General features: G+C 43.9%; 1 protein-coding gene across 1 annotated transcript; it reads right to left on the bottom strand.

Annotated features, from left to right (window-relative positions):
• Window positions 1-1451: 1451 nt before the first annotated feature.
• Window positions 1452-18219, bottom strand: VAMP4 (vesicle associated membrane protein 4). Its single transcript, XM_060232429.1, has 8 exons — window positions 18015-18219; window positions 15447-15566; window positions 13023-13069; window positions 11429-11479; window positions 6937-7037; window positions 4745-4824; window positions 3744-3795; window positions 1452-2097 (listed from the first exon to the last, which is right to left on the bottom strand). The coding sequence occupies exons 2-8, from the start codon at window positions 15510-15512 to the stop codon at window positions 2069-2071; spliced, it is 426 nt and encodes a 141-aa protein (XP_060088412.1). The 5' UTR covers window positions 15513-15566; window positions 18015-18219; the 3' UTR covers window positions 1452-2068.
• Between the last annotated feature and the right edge of the window lie 3352 nt (window positions 18220-21571).

Consider the following 21571-nt stretch of genomic DNA (forward strand, 5'->3'; position numbering starts at 1 on the left):
CAGTTTGGTAGTGCTAGCTGGTGCCATCTTAGTTCCACAATATAAACAGCAAGAGCTTATACAAACTCCCCAGTTGCTGGTTTGGGCAGATGCAATTTTTAGAGTTACGCAGAGTTCTTCAGGTTCCAATCTCTGCCCTGGTTTGTACAAACCAAGCAATATCCAGATAGTGAAGATATTTTCCAGTGCTGCTCCACTGCTGTCAAACTCTGCTGTCCAGAAAGGTCCACCAAAGTATGAAGACCACTGGTAGTGCTTTTTGCTAACTGGGATAAAAGCAGATAGCCGGTTTTAAGTACTCCTGATGCTTCAGTTTAATTTTTGGCTTAGATTCCCTCTGGAAGGTTTTTCACAAGCAGAAGAATTTGCGCACATGGAATGCAGCGTTCTTGCCTTCCCCCCTCCCACAGCAGCCAGAAATGTCTCCCAAGATCCACTACACCCAGGAACAAGATTTGCTTGGGGAGAGAAGGGCACGTTTCAGGATGCTGCAGGACACAGGCAGTGCGAAAGCTGTCCTTGACAAGCAGAAATCCCTCCACTCTCAGAAAACCTTAAAGGGATTCAGTATATGAATATATGTATTATTAACATATTACTTTAAAAAAAATACCACCAGACAACGCTTCTGCGATGCAATGGTGGTTTGTGATCTGCTTTTATTTAGCCACTTTTTTGGTATGGATGGTTCATGGCTAACACAAAAGGAAACACACATACTGGCACTATTTATGAGAGGCTGCGGAAGACTCCTGTAATTGATCCCAAAGTCTACCCTCAAACAGATGGGAGGTGAGTACCTGTAAGCAGAGCAGAGTCCAGGAAACAGTACTAGGAGCTTAGGCCAGGTGTTTATGTTTTGCAGCTGAGAAGCAGCGGCACTCCCTATATTCTGACTAGGCAGTTCGACTAGTGACTGCACCATACTAGTTGCACACTTCAGCCAGAGGACAGGGCCCTTTGTTGTATAGCTTTTTGAAACACCTACCTATTAGTGTGCAAGCTCAGAGAGCAAGGGTGCAACATCCTCTGGTTTCATTAGCATGTATGCGCACTAAGGAGGAAGAACAGGTCAGGAAGACAAAACCGTTTCCTTTTAACGCCGGTATGTTCAGGAATTCTGCCTCCTCCTCTTCCTGTCACAAGACTGATATGCAATTTTGTGCCAAATGGCTGCAGCTCAGTGGGCTCCTCTGTTGCTTGACGTTAAGGAAGACTTGCTTAACCACACCCAACATGTCCATAAACACGCCGTTGCACATGTTTTTTGAAACCCAGCAACACATTGACTTTTATGCCTCTTCATGACTGGACAACAGAAAACCCTAATGCTGTTCAGGTTTCAGCTGTACAGGCCAAAAGCTGGGGCTTCATATGCTCACAGATGACATATCATGGATCGCCTTCATTCAAAAGAGAACTGCTCCAATCACGGATCAGGAGTCATACACTTACAGTCAAAAATAGGTTTTTACTGGAATGCTTTTTTAGGTCACATTCATAAGCAGTAATACTGAGAACATGGAGCTTCTGGATCCCTTATAACAAATACAGAAAATCCGCTTGCAAAATCAAGTTGGTTTTAAAACATAAAACGTGACATCCTTGCAGTCATTCAACTTGGATCGTTAGGGTTTTCTTAAAACAGTGATATGGATATTATATTCTTCATCCTACCCCCCCTACTCTTCCCACCACTGACCTCTGCAAGCAGTGGTACGAAACAGTTTTAAATTATAAATAACATCATTAGCAGGTAGCAATATATACAATGTAAAAAACAAAGAGAGAAATAAACGGGCAAGTTTCTGGTTCCAAATGGGGCTTCCCTTCAACAGACGGATGGTGAGGTTTTAGATTCAAAGTTGACAAGGACATTAACTTTTGGCTGGGGGGGGGAAGAGGATGACTTGTCAGGTCCTCTGAACGCCCTCGTCAGAAGGGGTCACTTGCCTCCGAGGAAAGAAACATTTCAAAGCTATATACATGTTGCGTTCCACTGAAAGCACGCAGCCACTTGCTTCGCTGTCGTCCCAAAGCCACGTCCACAGCAAACTCCATTAGCCAGTCAAGTGTTGTACTTGAGGATGATGGGAACTGCACAAGACAGAGGAACACACGTGAACTGCCAACCGACCAATTGCTCCCTGTTTTTAAGACTATTATTCTCTAGCAGTGCAGCATTCTCCACAAGGTAGACCCAGAGCACATTCTTAAGCCTACTGTTTGTGCTCCATGGTTATGCAGTAGGACGTCATACACTATAGCTGCTTTGGGCCTTTTGAGGCTGCCTGAGCATTGTCTCAAATGCTTCTTCAGCTGGGCCAAACATTCACAGTGCAATTTTAAACAGTTATACTCTTCAAAGTCCAGTGAAGTCAATAAGCCTGTTGCTCTCCAGAATGGAGCTGGCCACTGAGATACCAACAAGGGGGAGATCTTCTCACATAACCAACCCCTTCTCCAACCCTCCCCCGCTCCCGGCCAGTCTCTCTAGGACTATCTACCTGAAAGCCACGCTACAGATGCAACCCTCTCCAGAAAGCTTCTGAAAAGCTACTCAGTCTATTTACTGCACTGGAACAGAATATGCATCAGTCACATCTGACCTGTGGGTTCATTCCATCCTGGTGCAGTGAACAGACCTAGTTACGACCCCCCAAAATAAATCTGCATTCTTAAATGGAGAACCAGGAGAACAGGTAACAGACTAAGCCCATGAATACTTGGGGTTCTGTGGGGATTTCCACTCCCTCTTTTACAGTATTCACTGATACTCCTTTCTTACACACATCTACCTTGCCCCTCATTCAGCCATCTGTTTCCATCTGCCACATTTAATATATAAATACATATCTGAGTGCTAAATAGAGTGGAATTTGACACTGAGTAAGAAACACCTCAAATGAAAGGTCTCAGACACAGCTGAAATCTATTTCTAGGCTTGTGCCTCTCTGCATATTAACACAACCCAATCCTGCATGGTGCACCAACAGAACCCAAATTCTGTTGCAGACACCAGTGAATTCTGCAACCTAAATAAATTATGCAAACTGAGGCTGAAATCCACTATTGAGGGACTACATTACATTTAATCAGTGGGCCTCATAGGATTGTAATGTAAGAAAAACTGCATATTGGACTGATTTTGTATAACCTGGCTTTTGCTGGTCACAAGGAGATGATCCAAGACAATCAAGGCAGGCCTTAAAAGTATATATCAGCTCATGTCTGCTGATTTTAAAAAGACTCAATTCAGACCCACAATCCTCTAAAACTAAAGGGATGCCACTGGGTAAAGTGGACTTTTTGGCAAACCCTAAACTCACACACAGCAATTTCCTTTATTAGCACTTTTTATAATGCAAATAAACCCTAAACTTGTAAATTCGCATGGCAAAAGGCTTGTGATGCAGCAACTTCACTGAAGCTAAGTCAGGCCTGAGTGGGAGATCTCTTGGTAAGCTGCCTGTTCTTGAATTGAGCAGCAAAGTAGTTGGTGTAGATTGCTTCTGAGGGCCCTTTCAACTCTGTGGACTCCCAACAGCCCAGCGGTACAGTCCTCAATGATGTCAAAGAGCAAGAATTGAAGGGCTATACAGGTTTTCTTCAAGAGAGCAAAACCAAGGATGTCCACTTGAACAGGCTGGGGCTATTTGACATGTGGTGTCCTCAAAGAAGTTATCTAGCTACAAAGAGAGCATTCAATGTAATGTACTCCCTCAACAATAGAATTCACTCACCAATAATGACTAGAAGAACTGCAACAGCAACCAGAGCCACAATGGCTTTCATCTGCAGAAAGAAGAGCAAAAGAGTACAGTGCTCTCATTATTCATTGAGGTTCACATAGCTTTCAGTCAGACTAACCATTAAAACACCTCTGTAAGAAAGGCCAATATTATTTCCCCCATTACTGCAGACCAGGAATGAGATATGAACTGACAACATCCTAGATCATTCTCTTTGGCCAAACTAGATGATACGTGCAACACAACAGACTCACAGACACATGACATCAGCAAACTGATGTTCCCAAGCATGCCAACTCACCTCATGAGTACAGCAGCCTTCCCTCCTGTGCTGTTTAATAGAGTGGAAAGGGCCATGAGGCTGTACACGTACTCACTGTGGAATGCAGGTCCCCACAGCAGAGCAAACAAGCACAGGAGGAAATCCCTTAATCCCTCCCTTCCCTTGTGAATCGGGCCCTGGCCCACTTGGGAATGTTAGTTTCCTGATGCCCCTTGTGTCTGCAAGTCAGATCAGGGCACCAGTCCAACTTGTATCACAAGTATCATCTAGTTTGGTCCTTAATCACTCTGCAAGACCAGGCAGCCAGGCTACTGATCCCAATTTGCAAGTAGAGATGCACAATGATGTGAAGTTGCAAAATAAAGAATGCACTGATTTGCAGTACAGTAGGGTGAGTTCTAATCCCTAGTCAACTATGATGCTGCAAACATATACCAACTATGAAGGTGATGCAGCTTGGCTTTAAGACACTGAGCAAATGAGCAAGTAAAAGAACCTGCTTGGATTCAAGAACCTGCTTGGATTCAAGCACATTATAAAAAGCAGAGCATGGTCTCCTAGGAGAAAATTCAGTCCCTTAATTATTTCAGTAAATGCAGAGGGCCACAGCAGTGTAATTCCTGAGTGAGCAGTGTCCCAGGTTCACCCGTAGTAATGTTGCCTTCAGTAACATTGCCTCACAAAAGGAATTCCCCTGTCCACACCTCACCTTGCAGCCGCGCCACCACATTTGTCTTCGGAGCTGTTTAGATCGGCTGCTAAAAGCTGTTGCATTATCCGACAAACTCTCTACATTAGAGAAATCACAAATCAGAGAGAAACAGTTAACATTTTACAAATCCAGAAGCTTGCTGCAACTCTGTTCTGATTTTTTTTAAAGCAAAAGCCAATCATACGTTTACTTGCAGGACTGTGCCAACTTCAGATGATCTATTTCCCTAACAAGGAATACAGCCAGATCCTGTGGTTACATAAATGATTAACAGATGCCATCTCAAGAATATCGTGGAGTACTACACCAGCAGAACCTTAGCACTGGCATACACTGGCAGAGGGGCCAGAACTGGATGGCACCAGGGGCATGCTGAAGACAAGCATTTGCTATCATTTTGAAACTTTGTTCTTCACACCGCTTTCTTTTCCCTACATCTTCCTCTGTTCAATGAAACTCCAAAATCTGATCGGGTACTGTGTGACAAATCACTGCCAGTCTCCCGCAACAGTAGGCAGCTTGAGCCTTGTGCTACTAGAACACTAAGTGAAGAGAAGTAGGAGGCAGCTTGTCTCAAGAAAATGTGGTAGGAGCCCCCTTGGAAAAACATTCTTATATGTACTTCAACCTCTGGAAGTGGTACTCCATCTGATCTGTTACCTGTTGGCAAATAGCTACATGGCCTAAAACATCTAAAATTGCATTACTGTAAATAACAAGGTACCACCAGAGTTTGTGTATGTACCCTAAAAGGCATCCAAAATTCAATGCCTGAAATACAATCAAATGGACCACATAACACTGATCTATTTTCTTATTTTGTGCAATATATACCTTTAAAATGCTTTTGGTGAGGATACATTGCACAATCAGAGCTGGAAAAACAGAGTTCCTAGTTCCTATAGCGTCAATGATAATGTTATGGTTTGCTTTAATTAATGCACTAACTGGTTTTTAAGGTTAAATTAATGCTCAATTTTAATGTTCTTAATGTAATTGTTTTATTAATGTGCCATTGGTCATTGGGTTGTTTATTACTGTTCTATTTATAATGTACCATTGGTCATTGTGTTGTTAGCCGCCCTGAGCCTGCTTCGGCGGGGGAGGGCGGGATACAAATAAAATTTTACTTACTTACTTACTAGACTCTAGTACAAGGGTCCTCAACCCCCAGGCCATGGACCGGGGTCACGGTCTGTTAGTAACCAGGCCGCAAAGCCTCGCCGCCCCCCTCACGGTGCCACACAACCTCGCCGCCCCCCGCAGCACCACGAAGCCTCACTGCCCACCCCCGGCAGCGTCACCTCCTCCTCCCTCCATTTTATGTTAAGGCTGGGGAAGGGGCCGTGAAGCGCCTTCTGGGCTCTGTAAAGGCCGACACCCACCCCTGCTGATCAGCGGGGAAACCGCTGAGAAACTGCAGCAGCAGCGGCCAGCTGAAAAAGCCGTACTGCCCTTGCCTCCTTCCCGCTTTCTTTCTGGGCAGGGGAAGGAAGTGGAAAGGAGGCAAGGGCAGCATGGCTTTTCAGCTGGCCACTGTTGCCATGGTTTTCCTGCCAATCAGCTGATCGGCATGGGTGGGGGGTCAGCCCTTATAGAGCCCAGAAGGCACTTCATGGCCCCTTCCCCAGCCTTAACATTGTAAAAACGGAGGGAGGAGGAGGCACTGCAGGGCGGCGAGGCTTTGCGGTGCCACGGGCTGGGGGGAGATGCCGAGGCCGAATTCGGTGCCCCCACCCTGCTGGCCCTGGGGCTACGGTGGGCCAGCCCCTGTTGCCAAAAAGGTTGGGGACCACTGCTCTAGTAGGAAATGTTAGAAGTCAGCATCAGGTTTAAGCACCATCCCAGTAAATAAATCTGGTGGGGTGGTGGGGAGAAGATGCCATAGAGCAGGGGTGGCCAACGGTAGCTCTCCAGATGTTTTTTTGCCTACAACTCCCATCAGCCCCAGCCAGCATGGCCAATGGCTGGGGCTGATGTGAGTTGTAGGAAAAAAATATCTGGAGAGCTACCGTTGGCCACCCCTGCCATAGAGGGCTCCTGCCATGTTCCTCAGAATCCTATCTCAAGACTCGAAGGGAGAAGGAGCCCAAGAGTGCCAATCCAGGAATGCTAAACATTCCTATCTAGCTCCTCAGAATCCTGTCCCACGACTGGAAGAGAGAAGGAGCTCAAGAGAACATCCCTACCTGACTTATCCTGCAAGTCGTCCAGGCGCTCTCCCCTTTCTATCACCTTGGTAATGTTTTCTTGCATGACATCAATGACTTCATCAACTTGGTTTTGGACACTGGATGAAACAAAAACCATTATAAATAATGTATCATCAGTGATAGCAAGCACTACAAGCAATTAATAGCAGTTCAGAGCATTTCAGAAGATGGGACACAGAAGTTCTATGGTGCAATGGTGTTCAATCCAAAGTTCAAGATTAAGATCATCTCCTGGATCGTCCCCCTCTGCTACTAGATCATTCTTAATGCACTTTAAAAGGAATCACAAAAAAGTTTATAAAATTATTCATGGGGCGAGAGAGTTGACAAAGAGAAAAATTTCACATCAATAAACACAATAATTGGTACAGTGCAGACACAGATTTCCCCACCTTAGTAAGAATTAGGCTGAAACAACACGTCTAACAAGGCCTCCATAAGTTTATTCCATCACTTTTGGTGGGACTGGGAGCAAACATGAGGTGGCAGCTTATTTCAGACTTGTACAGATACTTTAAAACCTCTAGAAACCCAGCTCAATATTCATTATTCTAGTGGTTTGAAGGCTTGAATGAATTAACTCCCTTCCATTTTAACAGGAATCCCAATTGCAATATTCAAAGCAAGAGTCAAATGAGTGTTAAGGGAGTTTAACAAAGGGCAACAAAAAAAATAATGTGGCAACAAACCGTACCCATTAGCCACACAACTAAGACTGAAATTAACTTCCAGTGCCCAAATGACAGGAAGCTCTTCTGGTATTTAGGGTGTCTTCTTCCTGTTACTGCTCATCTTGGAATGTTCTCTCTCCCTCCTGAGGACAATTCAGTTCAGAGAAGGGTGTGGGGAGGAGGGATAAGCAAATCAGAAAAGAAAGTCCTGGCTCTGAAAGCACATCCACCCCCACACTCCCAGTAGCCTTCCAGGAGCTTTATATGCAGAAAAGCTGGCAAGGCTGGGTCCATCCAGTGTTCACTTACTTCCATTAAAATGGATTTTAAAAATGTATTTTTGGCTGCATTCAGACTTTCTTATATAAGCCAGTAGGGATATCCAGGAAGAAAATAATATTCACTCCTCTAGATCGTGAAAATATACGCAAAGGCAGCCAGCACTGGCGTATTTATGCATTATTCGCACTGTACTGATTTGCTGTCCCTCAACTAATGCGCCAGCTGAAATAAATGTGCATTTGACAGCTGGAGTAATAGATCAGAGCATAGTGACAAGCCTGTGGGAAGGAACTGCCCTACAAGGAGCCATTAATGTCTGTGCAAATACCTAACAAAATATTTAAGTTACAACCACAGTGACAAACATGTAAGCAAGTCCTTTCCCCCCGCCGCCGTCAGATTTACAATAAAGGATGTGATAGGCCAAGTTTTCCCCACCACTATGTTTGCAAACAATAACACTGCTTGTGTCACTAGTATCTGCTTCAGTCTGAGAACACACCTCGACATTAAAAATATGCACGTTAAAATTGTTTTCCCAAAAAAGTGTTATTTACTGGGAGTCAGCAAAAGGCCACTGTGCTGTTTTACTTCTGGCTCTCTCTGCTGCCAAATTTCCAAGGCAATTACAGTCAGGAATGCAAGTGAAAACAATTAAAAGCCCAGCTAAGAATCTTTCACTTGCACACTCTGTTCTCCCCCTTCGAGATTCTCATCTCTTTACTTGTTTTGACAAGGATGGACAAGAAAACACTGGCAAATGAGGTCAGTGGCACTTTAATCAGGTGCCTTCCCTTGGGCGTTGCCCTTTGTTTGGATGATACACAACCAGGTAAGTATCTTCCTGCCAGGTTGAGCACTGCACTGCCAAATCAAAAAGGTGACTAAACAGGCTACCTCTGACCTATGCAAACAGCACCCTATTTTGGTACGGCCTAAGGATACAAGGTCCAAGTCCCTAATTCTTCATAAGCCACTCTGCTTCCATCTCTCTCCACAATCTGTCCCAATGCAATCTTTGGAAACAGCACTCTAGCTGTACCATCACCTAGCCGACCACTGGGGATCCTCTGATCCCAGCACAAAGCAGGAAGGAGAGAGAGGGATGGACATCTCTATTACAGGCAGGGTATACCAAGCTTCTTCCCTGATATCTGTTGTAAGCAAAAGTTACAACTGAGAGATCCCTATTTTACAAGGGAAAGGCAAAGACACCCAGCTACTAGTAAGTAACCACATCTCTCAACACCCATGTAAAAACATGCTGTTATGTGTAGACATTCACCAAGGTTATGCTGTACAGCAATAGAAATAAGTTACACCGCAGAAACCCATATTTAAACTCACTATGAGAAAGGCTGAAGACTGTTAGCTTAGAAGAACTGAGAACAGGAGAAGACAGAAATTCACACAGGATGACCTACATGAGCGGTATTAGTAGAGGCATTATATACACCCAAGCATCAATGGTACTCCACCATAGCCAACTTGCAAGCTTCCACAGGCATCTGATTGGCTGCTGTTGGAAACAGAATCTGACCCAGTAAGGTAAGCGTGCTTACAGGGGGGAGCCAGATACATTCCCAGGTGTCAAAAACTTTTGATACACTGAAAGCATCTCCAGACTGAGCAGCAGAACAATCACACAGCTTGTATCCCAGCAGCTTTCAAATAGAAGATTAGCAGGAAAAGTGAAAGATGACCACTTTGGTAAGTACCATGTTGTTCAGCTAACTGTGTCAGAGAAAAGAGAATGCCATACATGGATCACAGAGCTACCAGACACCTAACCCATCACTCCTACAGCCTCCCATAGCCAGAGCCGATAGAGCGTAAAGAAGACTCAATTCTCTTCATCCGCTGTCTTGGCATAGCAGACAATTACAAGAATTTGTCCTTCAAGGCATACCAAAAACAAAAGGCAGAAGGAAACCCCATTCATGACTTCAGCAATCCCATATATTCTGGAGTTAGAGCTTACATCCAGTTTTCGGATATTGCTTTATTGTTAGCATGTTTCTCACTTGCTTTTCATGCAAGGAACAAATACACTTCCCCAACCACCAGCTGATCTCTGATCTAGAAAGCAAGTCATTTCTTTCTCATTAAAAAAAAGGCAGTAGGAAGCACTACTAACAGCCACTACCAGTTCTGAGCTCTTTTTAAGGACCCTTTATAATGAAAATGTGCAGATCTGGGGGAGGATTATGGTCACTGACAATGATTACTAAGAGACTGACTAAGTACATCAGCTTCCCCAATTCTAATAGGATCGCAGGACACAGTCTTCCAGTCCATGAAGGCACATGCCACAAGGACACGTCTCCAAAGTCCTAGTCTAAAAAGGCTGCACACAGGAGAAGCACCACTTAAGAAAGGTGATCTATTTCTTCAGGATCTATAGCCATGTACTGTGCAAGAGAGACATCAAACTCGCTTGCTCCAGATTTTTGGCTGCAGCCTTTAGAATTTGCGAAGACCACACAAAGGAGTGATAAAAATGTCCCTTCGGCTTTGCATTCTTCTTCTTTTATTTTCTCCCCCCTCCCCCTGTCAAGAATGCTATAAGGTCCTCTCTCCCCTTAAATACCTCCTTCTTAAGTCGTTGTATTTGTACTATAATACTCCCATTGGCTGTGCACTTTCTGTATTTTATGTAAATTAGTTTGTTTTGATCTATGCTGGCCATGGACCGTAATAATAATAAACTGAAACATCAAACCACCATTGGATTTAAGCAGCCAAACTGAACTGGTCTGTGGGAGTGAGATGAGGTGTATTTCCTCTTCATTGAAGGAATTCTTTGGATTTCATCAAGCATCAGACCTTAAAACCTATTAGCAGCAATTATTCCTAGAGTTGTTTTGACTTCTCTATTGTTCTGGCGCAGCTGGTAATTGATGGTGACATTTTAATTGCTTCCAATTGGTCAGCTGCTTTGAACCTATTCAAAAGGGTCCTATGAATCTTGTGTCAGATGGAGGAAAGGGGCATCTAGCACCCAATAGCAACAGCCTTTTGAACACTGTCATGGATACAGCACAAGGCCCCCAAGAGGCCCACTCAAGGACTGCTAATCTTTCTAGCTTTCACCTCTCCTCATCACAGTCTTTCCCTGACCTCTGGAAAGTTTACCCCCAGGATCACAGAACCCATGTGTAGTTATATGAGTCAGGAGGCTGCAGCTGAGGAGAAAATTGCTTCCGGTTATTATTTTTTTTTTTCAATCACGCAGGAGGAATAGTTTTTTCTGAGATTCGCAAAGTCTGATGGGGGGAGGGTATAGTCAGAGACCTCAGCAACTGTCAGAGCCTTCTGCTGACAGATCACAGGATCCAAGCCATTAGGAACATTTACTTGGCCATTCTATGGTTGTTGAAAATGGGATCCGCTTTCTCAAATCTTCAAAATGGTGCATTCTTAGATTCCACACCAATACTGTGAAAACCATGACTGGAAGTCTGAGGTGGTTTTATACAAACTGGAAATATGACAATATGCCACAAGATACTTACTGCCTGATCTTGTCGTTTTTGGGTCCAAACCTTGGACCAGATGGACCTCTCCTACAAAGAGATGACACAGGATATAAGATTGTCATTAGATTAAACTTAGGAGCATTTCTTATTTATTTGATTGGCAACCTGTATGGCTGATTTAGAGACAGATATCTGGACTTTGAAAATTATGTACAAGATAGGAATAGCACAAAGTGGACTAGTGGGAATAGCAATTATCCCATCTTTCTCCTGCTTCAGATTCCTCAGTTTTGCACTGAAAAATTCATATTTCCTGCTGCTTACGGTGGATTATGCACAAATTCCATTGAATTTTGGAGACAAGTCCCTGGTGCTGTTTTAAGAACATAAGAACATAAGAGAAGCCATGTTAGATCAGGCCAATGGCCCATCCAGTCCAACATTCTGTGTCACACAGTGGCCAAATATATATATATATACACACACACACACACACACACACACACTGTGGCTAATAGCCACTGATGGACCTGTGCTCCATATTTTTATCTAACCTCCTCTTGAAGGTGGCTATGCTTGTGGCCGCCACCACCTCCTATGGCAGTGAATTCCACATGTTAATCACCGTTTGGGTGAAGAAGTACTTCCTTTTATCCGTTTTAACCTTTCTGCTCAGCAATTTCATGGAATGCCCACAAGTTCTTGTATTGTGAGAAAGGGAGAAAAGTATTTCTTTCTCTACTTTCTCCATCCCATGCATTATCTTGTAAACCTCTATCATGTCACCCCACAGTCGACGTTTCTCCAAGCTAAAGAGCCCTAAGCGTTTCAACCTTTCTTCATAGGGAAAGTGTTCCAGCCCTTTAATCATTCTAGTTGCCCTTTTCTGGACTTTCTCCAATGCTATAATATCCTTTTTGAGGTACAGCAACCAGAACTGCACACAGTACTCCAAATGAGACCGCACCATCGATTTATACAGGGGCATTATGATACTGTCTGATTTGTTTTCAATTCCCTTCCTAATAATTCCCAGCATGGCGTTGGCCTTTTTTTATTGCAAACGCACACTGTCTTGACATTTTCAGTGAATTATCTACCACGACCCCAAGATCTTTCTCATGGTCAGTCTCTGCCAGTTCACACTCCATCAACTTGTATTTGTAGCTGGGATTCTTGGCCCCAATGTGCATTACTTTGCACTTGGCCACATTGAACCGCATCTGCCACGTTGACGCCCACTCACCCAGCCTCAACAGATCCCTTTGGAGTTCCTCACAATCCTCTCTGGTTCTCACTACCCTGAACAATTTTGTGTCATCCGCAAACTTGGCCACTTCACTGCTCACTCTCAACTCTAAATCATTTATGAACAAGTTAAAGAGCATGGGACCCAGTACCGAGCCCTGCGGCACCCCACTGCTTACCGTCCTCCACTGCGAAGACTGCCCATTTATACTCACTCTCTGCTTCCTATTACTCAGTGAGCAAGGTCAATAAAAGATCAACTAAGTGAGCAAGGTCAATAAAAGATCAACAAAAGACTTGGTACCAGGGACTGGAGGATCACTCCGTAGTGATCCATCCTACTGAATGAACTAGTTCTTGCTCCAGTCTTGGGGATACTTACAAGAAAAAGTCCTCCTCTTCATCTGAATCTTCCTCCAAGAGGTTTCTCTGCAAATACAAAAGGTTCACGTATCTCAGACAACAAAGCAATGCTACCTCATGACAGCATTTCCCTGTCACTGTTGCTTGCATAAATATACTCCAAGATGAGAATGAAAATGTTTTGTCAGGTAGGACAATCCATCACCGTGGGGTGACATTGTATGATAAATGAAGTTAACATGCTCCATGAAAAAGATGACACACAGAAACACCTATGTTACACAAACTGGGAGAGAGAGTGGTCAACATAAATCCTCCTCTATAAAGAAATATAAGGATTGTGCTGGAGGTATGGTTTAGATTAGAAGCACAGCTTTCTGGAGATAATCCTCCTAGCACTCAGAAAACTATGGCAAACACTGAGTTGTTACTGACCCATGGAGGTACTATTCCAATTTAATTACTTCGTTTTTCTTTTTGTTGTGTGCACAGCTGAGAGAAGTTCCAGCTTCTCATGTTGTTTGGTCGCAACCTAACACCAACACAGGGTAATATAGTACATATTCAGTTTAACCTGTTTAGCTTTTTTTGGTTTGGAATAGCAGTGTTCCATAGAAAAAGTGCTGCATTTCAGAGACTTCTAAACTACACTTTAGTTACAAACCCGCTTCCTGGGTAAGGCTCTTCTCAATTCCTCAGCTATAAAACTAATGTGACATCGATCAAAGGCTTATATAGATGAATAGGACAAGATCTGTTTCCACACCCTAATTACTCAAGGATATTAAATAAAATATTAAGAATATTAAAGTGCCAATCTCAAGCATTCTTATTTTGAGGGTTAAGGTGGTTCCTTACTAGCATATCCACAAGTAAGGCTCTTTCTTAAATGAAATTTAGGTGAGACGTAAAACTCTTGTACCATCCCCTACTCTATGATCCTTTGTGCGCAAGATCCAGCTTAAAATTGACAATTGGTATTAATTTTTAGACTCTGCAGCTTGTGGTTGTGGCTCAGTGGTACAGCATTTGCTTGGCAAGCAGAAGGTCACAGGTTCAGTCCTCAAAATTTCCAGTTAAAAGGACCAACAAGTGAGTGATGGAAGGACCTATGCAACACCCTGGAGAGCTGCTGCCGGAGATAATACTGATCTTGAAAGACCAACAGACTCACTCAACTAGATGGCAGCTTTATGTATGTGTTCTAATTATTACTGCAAGAATTCTCCGTTATCTCTCATTAGTAAACTATGCATGGAAAGAACTTTTTACTTTAATAATCCAGGCCATGAAATACTAACTGGGCTTTTTTCGGTAGAAAAAGCCCAGCAGGAACTCATTTGCATATTAGGCCACACCCTTGAAATCACCATTGTTTCACACAGGGCTTTTTGTAGAAAAAAGCCCAGCAGGAGCTCATTTGCATATTAGGCTGCACCCCCTGACACCAAGCCAGCCAGAACTGCATTCCTGCTAAAAAAAAAAAAGCCCTGGATACTAACAGTCCCTTCAATGTAGTTTCACAGAATGTATCGGTGAGGAAATTTCCACAAATTATACCTGGTTTGTTAGTTTAAAAACCCACAAACCTTTGGGTGATCTCAAACTTAAGGCACAGGCATAGCTGTGTAATGATTTCTAGACAAACTCTAAGAGCAGCAGTGCACTCAGCCACTTGCCAGGGCCAAGAGAATGGCCATCTCTGAACAAATGATACTGCCCCCTCCTTCCCTCTGAGCCCTTTTCTAGGGAAAGAGAGCATGTTACACAACAACCATGCTGGTTTCTCTGGCCAGGATGGGGTAGTAGTGATGTCAAAGCTGGGAAATACAATCCTGACAGTTCTGTGGCCTTCCTTCCCATATGGAGAAAACTATTACTGGTCTATTGTGACTATGTGCATTGCCTCTTTCATCTCTCTTACTTGTATAGTATCTAGATGCTGGGACATGAGAATGAACTGAAGAGCCAGAAATGCTTAGGTTATCCCAGGAGATAAATACTCCTTTCAGGCTTCCCAAGTGCACAGGTGTCCATCAGTCAAACTTCGCTTATATCCTGCTGATTCTCTGGGAAGCTCAGTGCAACTTATATAGGGCTACCATGCAACTTCCCAAGACATGAACAACTTTACCAACATGCTGTTATTGACCTTTAAAGCCCTGTACGGCCTGGGACCAACATACTTTAAGGACCACCTTTTCCCATACAAACCTACCTGCCCACTCTAGTCACCCTCAAAGGCCCTGTTTTGGTTGTATTTTAAATTGCTTAAATTTTTTATGTTTGCTGCCTTGTGGACCATGACTAGATGGAAAGGGAGCATACAAATGTTTTAAATGCATGACATAAAAACAAAATATATACTCCAAAACCTCAAAATGTCCTCTGACTGGATGACCCAGCACACTTAAACCAGGCCAAGAAAGTTTAAGGCACTCACCCTCTCACTTTTCACTGACCCAGTAACATCATCATCATTGAGGTGGCGCTTGAATTTTGGGGGCATATTTTCACACAGGTGTTACTTGCCCAATGAGAAGAGGGAGGGAGAAGTCAACACCTAGGAGGAGAAAGGGTGAAGAGATGCTGCTTAAAACACACACACCATTTAGCCTGCTTTCAGCCACCATGTAAAGACTTAACACTTCAAAACTGGTTGCATGCCAGTAGTGATGCCTTGGTCCGGCTGATACAGTATATATAGAACATAAATACAAAAAGATTCTTGGTAGTTTTTAAACAGTGGTGTATCCCTTCTTATATTACTCTATATTCAGTTTTGTGTCAATAGTAACACTCAATAGTAACACTGGAGAGCCAGCTTGGTGTAGTGGTTAAGTGTGCGGACTCTTATCTGGGAGAACTGGGTTTGATTTCCCATTCCTCCACTTGCACCTGCTAGCATGGCCTTGGGTCAGCCATAGCTCTGGCACAGCCCTCTCCAGACCCACCCACCTCACAGGGTGTCTGTTGTGGGGGAGGAAGGTAAAGGAGATTGTGAGCCACTCTGAGACTCTTCGGAGTGGAGGGTGGGATATAAATCCAATATCTTCTTCAAAAATAACATTTCGATTGCACTTTTAAAACATACCCCTCCTTCTAGCCAGAGTATTAGTACACTTCCCAGATCTTCAAAAGCCTTCAGCGTAGGCAGATAAAGCTTTAAAAAGCCAAAATAACTTTTCAAAACATTCATCTTCATTATCGGAGAGTATTATATCACTGGGGAAAAGTTAAGGGGGGGTTAACTTCTCCTCCCCCACAAGTTCAGGAACAGCATTTTCTCCCCAATAGAGACACAAAATGTGAGTTAAATTAGGCAGAGAGAGGCAGTGATTGAACAACAAGATCACCCAGTAAACACTTTCATGACAGCATGGGTTGAAATCATTCTAATGACTGGTACTCATGTTCAAAAGAATAGCAGCGAGAAATTTTGAAATCTATTTCTATGACCTCAAAAAATCAAGAACTGTTTCAGTACAACCTTAATTCAGTGTAGACACAAGCAGTTTAGATAAGAACTGCATTTATTGGATTTTGTTAATGACATTTCTGAAAATAATTCCAGAAAGATTTATAGTTTACAAGTGATATCTTCTGTTGAACTACATAGATTGTTTTTTGTTAAAGCCTGTTGACCTATAATGGCTTGGCACAGTAACCTAAGGTCAAATTCAGAGTTCAGTTTGTAGCTTTATATTCAGCCTCCAGCCATCTTCCGCTTCTGTTCCCAATAGATGAAATACAATATTACTGGTTCAGTAGGCACTTCAGATGTCTTTGGAACAACTCCAGCATTCTCCCAGGTAAGAGAGCAAAGGCACCATTATATCGCAAAAACAGATCACTCCTCTTGAGAGCACAAATGTTAGGCACAGCTCTCTTCCAAGATCACAAGCCCCAGGCCAAAGACCACATACAATTTCCAGGACTACCAACACGCCCTAACCTGTATATGTGAGCTTTCAAAACTTAGAATCTTTCTGAAAATGCAAGTAACTGGAAACCAATCTTTCCTTGCACCACATCAGGACTTGGTGGCCCTTCCCAAACCTTTATTCCCCCCCCCTTTCACCACAGCCCTAATTCAACTTCTTTTTAAGGCACCTAGAATGCATTTCCCAATAACCCCCTGCCTCCACAGTCTCCCCCCACCGCTCCCATTCCCTACTTCCCTGACCCCAAGCCTTACCCTTCTCTTTCTTCTCACTTCCTTCTTTCGACAACCCCGTCTTCCTCCCCAGCTTCTCAAAGTATTTTCAAAGCCCTTCTTCTCAAACCCGACTCCCATGACCCCCTTTGCTTTAATCAGGATCAAATCTATTTTGGGTTTTTAAAGCTTTACCTGTCTGCACAGCTTTTAAAGAGCTGGGGAGTGTTTCTTTATCTCCATACTAATACTTTTGGCTAGAAGTGGCGGGGATATGTTTTAAAAGTGCAATCAAAACATTATTCAATTTGTTTAAAGCAGGTCCGCCTTGTAGGCGATGTCTGAGACCAATTTCACACCAGACTTTTAATCCTGGTTTAGCCCTGTCCCCAAGGTGAACTTCTACACTAAAATCATAGAGTTGGTTTCTCTGATTGTCACTTTGGGGACAGGGCTAAACCAGGATTAAAGGTCCAGTGCGAAAGTTGCCATCCTGCCCTTGCCTGTCTCGCCTAATGGGGCAGGACTGGGCCCAGGGGACCCTGCCATTCCCCAGCCTAACCCGCGGGCCTTCCCACCCTAACCCCCAGCCCTTCACCTATCCAGAGGCCTTTCAGCATCACTTCAGCACACCCTGGCCACGAGCTTCCACCGGATCCTCCAACAGCTCTGCCTTTCCCCAGCGATCCCCCCTTCCCGGCCTCCTCTCCACAGGGCATCCCCTCCTTCCCATCTTTCCTCTCACTCCATGTCCCTTCCCTACCTCCCCACCCCCTTTCCTATTCTAGGGTCTGTCTTCACGAGACGTCTACGCCTCTCCCTCTTCGGTTCCCTTCCACCCAAAGCCCTCCTCACCTAATTCCCGTTCAGACCTGGCACGGAAATGGCCGGTGCACCGAGGATGAATCGCCGTCGTCGTCAGCTGCAGCTCCATCGATCACTCGGCACTCTTCGCAGGGGAAGGAAGCCGAGCACCCAGCATATCGATGACGGCAACCTGCGGCGCCGCGGCAGACGTCCTATTGGACCCTGCCAGTGTCCGTCACTATCCACACCTCCCACCCGCCCCGAGCTCATTGCCCTGGAAGGGGGGGGGCGGGGGAGAGGATCTGCTCCGTCCCTCGTGAGGATGCAGGAGTTTTCAATAGGAGCAGATAAAAAAAAGGTTTTGCCCCATTTTATCCTAGAATAGGGTTGCCAAGTCCAATTCAAGAAACATTTGCGGACTTTGGGGGTGGAACCAGGAGACTTTGGGGTTGGGGCCGGGAGCAAGGTTGTGACAAGCATAATTGGACTCCCAAGGGAGTTCTGGGCTCCACATTTAAAGGGACTGCACACCTTTTAAATGCTCTCCTCCATTGGAAATAATGAAGGATAGGGACAGCTTCTTTGGGGGCTCATAGAATTAGACCCCCTGGTCCAATCCTTTTGAAACGTGGAGGGTGTTTTGAGGATATTTACAGCTGCTCCTTACAAGTGCAAACATTCAACAGAATTGGAACAGTACTAGAACACTTTGCTAGGAGTAAGCCCTGTTGTATAGTCTTGAGTAGGAATTGAAGTAAGTCTGTTGAAGGTAGGATGGTTCTTTTGGTTGCCCAAAGACTCCAGTTTAACTGACTACTAGAAGCCGTTAGGATTCTCCTCAGGGCAGGGACCTCTCTCATTTATTCATCTCAGATAATATGTATCCTGCTTTTCATGTCCAAAGACCTTCTCAAAGTGGCTAACAAATTATTTAAACATTACAATAAAATAGTAGTGCTATTATAAGCAGAGTTACATCCTTCTAAGTCCGTTGAAACTGATGGGTTTAGGAAGGCTTAACTGTGTTTAGGATGCCACTGCCATCTGTTCATTCAGCAATTCCTTTTGTTCCAGAGGAGAGGCAGGTTGGCAAGAGCATGGGCTGCAGCTGGATCTTGCTAAGCCCTTGATATCAGCTGATCTTTTCTTCCTCTTGTTTCTAATTCTGTGCAGCTATAATTTGAAATAACAATCTGCATTGTGCTTCTTTCACTGGGAGGTTTCGTGGCATGTATTTATTTTCTCATGAATTTTGGTCCTGGGGGTGGGGGAATTATCTTATGGCAGTGTGTGTAGAATAGCCGGAAGATCCTAAGATTGTCTGGCAGACAAAGGTTCTTAGATGTTTTTGTGTAATGCACCACTAGGTGGTGAGCTAGATGTGTTTTGGGACTGAGAGACCTCTGAGACCTGTGACTGGCCCAAGGTCATCTAGCTGGCTTCAAGTGGAGGAGAAGTGGGGAATCAGACCCAGTTCTCCAGATTAGAGTCTGCTGCTCTTTACCATTATACCATGCAGGCTCTCCTTACTTGTGGAAATCACAAGTGAATACTGTTTGCAATATCAAAAGGATATTGCAGAGCTGGAAAAAGTGCAGAAGAGGTCAACAAAGATTATTAAGGGGGTTGAAGCACCTTTCCTATGAGAAAAGGCTAAAGAGTTTGAAAAAACAACTAAGGGGGACATGATATAGCCTAGAGGTTTATAAAATTATGTATGCGGTAGAGAAAGGGATATGGGGAACTTGTTGTTTCTCCATAATACAAGGTCCCGGGGACACCTAATAAAGTTGTTGGGCAATAGATTCAGGGGGAAATTCTGTATTCAAGGAGTAATTAAACAGTGGAATTCACTGCCAGTGGATGCAGTGATGGCCACTGGCCAGGAGTGCAGATGGCTTTAAAAGGGGATTAGACATTCATGCAAAAGAGGCGTATTAGTGGCTACTAGTCATGATGACAGAAGGGAACCTCCACATCCAGAGGCAGTAAACCTCTCAATACCATTTATAGAAGCCAACTTCAGGGGAAGATCTTGGTTTCTACATCTTGTTTTGGCAGTCCAGGGCAGCATGGTAGGCTAAATGGACCACTGGACTGATTCAGCCGGGCTTTTGTATTCTGTAACACAAGGGAAGAAGCTGCACAGTATATGATGGTTGTTTGTCATGCACATAAAAGGGATGATCAGTTAGAGGTTTCTCAGTACATGACTGGCCAGTTGGGTTGAACACAAGAAGGTAACAGCTTCCTATCAGTTAGATCTCTTTACTGTCTGTAACATTAAGCACCAAATGGCCCCAAAGCCAACTAAAGACCACGGATTCTTCTTCTCCAAGGCTTTGCCCTAATGGGTGTTAATAGGCTCCTGCTGCTCTAGGTTGTTTCTACTGGAGGACAGAGAGTACAAAAGAGCACGCCAGGAGGGGGGCTGAATTCCTGATTGTTTTGAACAAATCAGCCAAATCTTTAGCTGCAAAACTCTGGTTAGATGTTCTTGAGGCTTTTAGGTGTTTCTGTTCCCACAGAGCTTGTGACTTCCTACTTAACCCTTCCCAATTCCAGTTTGGGAATGGGAAGGATGGGAATTTGGGAAGGGAGCTCAGTCGAGATGTGAGGTAAAAAAAAAAATACATACTCCAACATTGCCATTTCCTCCAGGATAGAAAAAGAGTCCAGTAGCTCTTTTAAGACTAACACATTTTATTGTAGCATAAGCTTTCAAGAAACACAGCTTTGTCTGATGGAGAGAGCTCTGTTTCTTGAAAGCTTATGCTGCAATAAAATGTGTTAGTCTTAAAAGGCGCTACTGGACTCTACTATTTTGCAGCAGCAGACTAACACAGCTAACTCCTCTGGATTTGTTTTTTCCCAGGGAAACTGATCTCTATAGTCTGGAGATCAGTTGTAAATCTCAGAGGCCGGCAAGCCTACTCATTGGCTATTCCCAAGAATGAAATACTTATGCTCACATGGTGACAAAAGAATTGATGAAGATTGCAAAGCAGGCAGATGCATTGAGAATTCGATAATCAGCTATATATTTAGAATGAGCATTCAATCAGAAATCAGTAACACCTTCTTTAATGTTGATACTGAAAGAATGCAACTGAAAAAGTGGTATGAAAGCCCAGAGGCAGCCTCTCTGTAGGGTTTGTCTGCTTGCAGTGAGAGCACTGTCGATTTATGCTGGTCTGGTAATATGTTCATTTAAACAAATAGTCCAATGCAACATGTTTACACATATTCCAAGTGGGACAGCCTTTTATTTTCTGGCATCTTCCCTAAGTCACTTTCTGCTACTTCATACTTCAGGAAATCGGAACAAAATTTCCTCCAGAGGGTCTGCAGAAGTTAAATCGTCAATTTTACTTTACTCCATTTATGTCTCACCTTTCTCTCTAGTGGGGACCCAAAATGGCTTATATTGGTTCAACCTCTTCTGTTATTTCCTCAAAACAACACTGTGAGGTCCTTGACCTGGATAGCCCAGGCAAGTCCAATCTTCTCAGATCTCAGAAGCCAAGCAGGGTTGACTCTGGCAAGTACTTGGATGGGAGACCTTCTTGGAATACCAGCAGCCAGGAGGCAGGCTTTATTCAGCC

Source organism: Heteronotia binoei, chromosome 2 (genome assembly GCF_032191835.1).
Source record: "Heteronotia binoei isolate CCM8104 ecotype False Entrance Well chromosome 2, APGP_CSIRO_Hbin_v1, whole genome shotgun sequence".
Classification (NCBI taxonomy): Eukaryota; Metazoa; Chordata; class Lepidosauria; order Squamata; family Gekkonidae; genus Heteronotia; species Heteronotia binoei.

Bases quoted from the DNA above. Each gene is read 5' to 3' on its own strand.
- VAMP4 (XM_060232429.1), bottom strand. From the start codon at position 15,512: ATGCCCCCAAAATTCAAGCGCCACCTCAATGATGATGATGTTACTGGG. The intron at 13,070-15,446 runs GTGAGTGCCTTA...TTGTATTTGCAG, and splicing joins GGTCAGTGAAAAGTGAGAGG to AGAAACCTCTTGGAGGAAGA. The intron at 3,796-4,744 runs GTGAGGTGTGGA...TTCTTTCTGCAG, and splicing joins TGTGGTGGCGCGGCTGCAAG to ATGAAAGCCATTGTGGCTCT.